The sequence below is a fragment of the Nansenia antarctica genome (genome assembly GCF_963989245.1).
Source record: "Nansenia antarctica genome assembly, chromosome: 7".
Taxonomy (NCBI): domain Eukaryota; kingdom Metazoa; phylum Chordata; class Actinopteri; order Argentiniformes; family Microstomatidae; genus Nansenia; species Nansenia antarctica.
Genome location: NC_137677.1, coordinates 46,652,860 through 46,655,359, shown reverse-complemented (window position 1 = coordinate 46,655,359; position 2,500 = coordinate 46,652,860). Strand labels below are relative to the sequence as shown.

Below are 2,500 nucleotides of genomic sequence, written 5' to 3'. Positions count from 1 at the left end.
ACGGCTAAACGAATGGTATGTGTGTGTGTGTGAGAGAGAGAGAATGGATGGATGGATGGATGGATAGGGAGTTATACAACTGACAATGTAATCCATATTATTTTTACATACTCATAATTTACAGTCTGCATAATTATTGTTCTACTGGCCCTTTCTGTCATTGTCTTTTTCAACTTACTTTCACTTATATATTGTTGTTTTATGACAGTGTTGTTTTTATTATGTTGTTGTTTTTATTTTTATGTCCTATGCACCAACCACACCAAGTCAATTTCCTGTATGTGCGGATATACTTGGCAATAAAAATAATTTCTGATTATGATTCTGAGAGAAAGAATCAAGAAGGGGTGCTGTGCAGACTGTAGTAGAGCAAAGCCATGGAAGACCAGGGGGAGAGCAGAGCCCTTACACTCTTTGGTGTTGCGCGGGGCGTTCACGCAGGAGTGGCACACCATCCCATAGAGGTTCCGTGGTCGGTTCTCCAGGATGTAGTACCTGAGAGAGGGGGGGAACACAGGATCTGTTAGAGAACGACAGCTACTGACACACAGCTACTGACACACAGCTACTGACCTACTCACTCAATAGCTGTACCTCATACTGACCCTGGCCCCTAACCCTAACCGTAACACAGACAGTAAAGATTGGAATGTACATATTTAACAACTTCACACCACGGAGGGAGCTGACGGTGTAAGAGGGCTTTTCCTGCCTCACCGGGGACCCATAAAAGCACATGTGCAGCCCTGCTCATAACCTTTCTCTGAGGTAGCGGAGTGGACCATAGCACACCTACTACTCTGGCTGGTTAAGAAGTACCGTCCACTCCTCCATATCTTCCATTAAAGCTACACCTCTCTACAGAGAAGATTTAGATAGGACAAACTGTATGTCCTTCTTCACTTTGGAGAGAATCATAAACAGCTGAGGTGAGAAGGTCAAAGTTGAAGAAACGTTATTGATCCCCAGAGGGGAACATAACCCAGAAGTGGGTTAGGAACAGGTGTAGCCCTGAGCCCTGACGCTGTGAGAGGAAGGGAGAAGCTTCTGAGCCTCACAGGCAGAGCTGTGGTCATTAATCAGCTGCATTCTCCCTGCCGAAGACAGGTCTCCAGAGATCCCCTTATTGGTTTTGATTGAATAACTTGTCTTGTGTCAGGCCTGTTTCCGCACGTGTGGAAGAGCACCAAACTCTTTACACACACACACATACTCACACACACACACACACACACGCACACACACACGATGTATGATAAAGATCAGACTGATTAAACACAAAAACCTCCAGAAAATTAAAAACAAAAGTAACACCAGGCGACACGAAGAATGAGAGTAAGGGGGCGTGAGGGAGATGGTGGAATCCAAATATCACACTGTACATTTCCCTCGATAGGAATAATCGACAGTGCAAATCTCACATCTGTCTTTGTATCAATCAATAGGGCTCTCCATTCTTCTTCATGATAATGACCACTTACAGTACTTAACACTTACTTAACAGTACATAACATCTCAAAATGTAATTTCTTTTTCTGATCACTGTATGAATACCAGCAGGGCCACAACTTAATCAAGAATAATCCACTTTAAAAGGCATGTTGGGTGAAATTTAAAGTTAAATATGATTCAATAAAACCCTGAAATTCCATCACCAGTCAGCTTTCAGTTTTACCACTGAACAACTCAAGGAAGTAAATCAAACCCACCCAATAATATTCAGTTAAAAAGCTCTACTTTGTATATTGACATTAAACTGAATTGGAAGCAGATCCTGAGGTGGGGACGGAAACAGAATGCTCTCATATGGTGGGCCTGTACCACATCACCACAGGAGAGGGGGGGGGAGAGGGGGGGGGGGGGGGGTGGAGAGGGGGAGAAGGAGAGAAAGAGAGGAGGAGGGGGGGATCAGAGAGGGTCCTGTAACAGTTTATGCCTGCTATTGCCTGCATGTCCCTGTGTGAGGCCATGGCAGCTGTGGAATTGAAGCGGGTAGTGTGGTCAATCGTGGTTTAGGTTGCTGTAAGGTTGTGGTGTGGGTGTGTGTGTGTGTGTGTGTGTGTGTGTGTATGCGGGGGATTGAAGGAGAGTGGGATTGCTGGGATGCGGAACAGTGCCATAGAGTGGTCCAGTCACACAGTGTGTGTGTGTTTGTGTGTGCATACGTGCGTGCATGTGTGTGTGTGTGTGTGTGTGCGCGTGCGTGTATGTGTGTGTGTGTGTTACATACCCATGCAGGCAGGGTCCACACTCTGCATCGCTGTCAGACGTGCCCTGTGTGAGCACGGTGGCTCTGTACAGAGCATCACAGTCTTTGTGTCGTCGGCAAATCTCGTACTTCCCTTTGGAGTATTTCCCCACGGGGCAAGACACGCAGGCAAAGTCATCATCCTTACTGCCGTAGCCACAGTTCTGCAGCAACAACACACACACAAACACACACTGTTAGATAGCCGTGCTGTACATGTACGCACGCACACACACACACACACGAAGACAC

General features: G+C 46.2%; 1 protein-coding gene across 1 annotated transcript in view; it reads right to left on the bottom strand.

Annotated features, from left to right (window-relative positions):
* Positions 1 to 2,500, bottom strand: part of edar (ectodysplasin A receptor) — a gene marked incomplete at both ends in the record, with an annotated part of 13,115 nt that overhangs the window by 7,873 nt on the left and 2,742 nt on the right. Inside the window, 2 exons of the mRNA XM_080536813.1 lie at positions 410 to 495; positions 2,231 to 2,412. Of these exons, the coding sequence (XP_080392939.1) occupies positions 410 to 495; positions 2,231 to 2,412 (268 nt within the window). The remainder of the gene's footprint in view (positions 1 to 409; positions 496 to 2,230; positions 2,413 to 2,500) is intronic.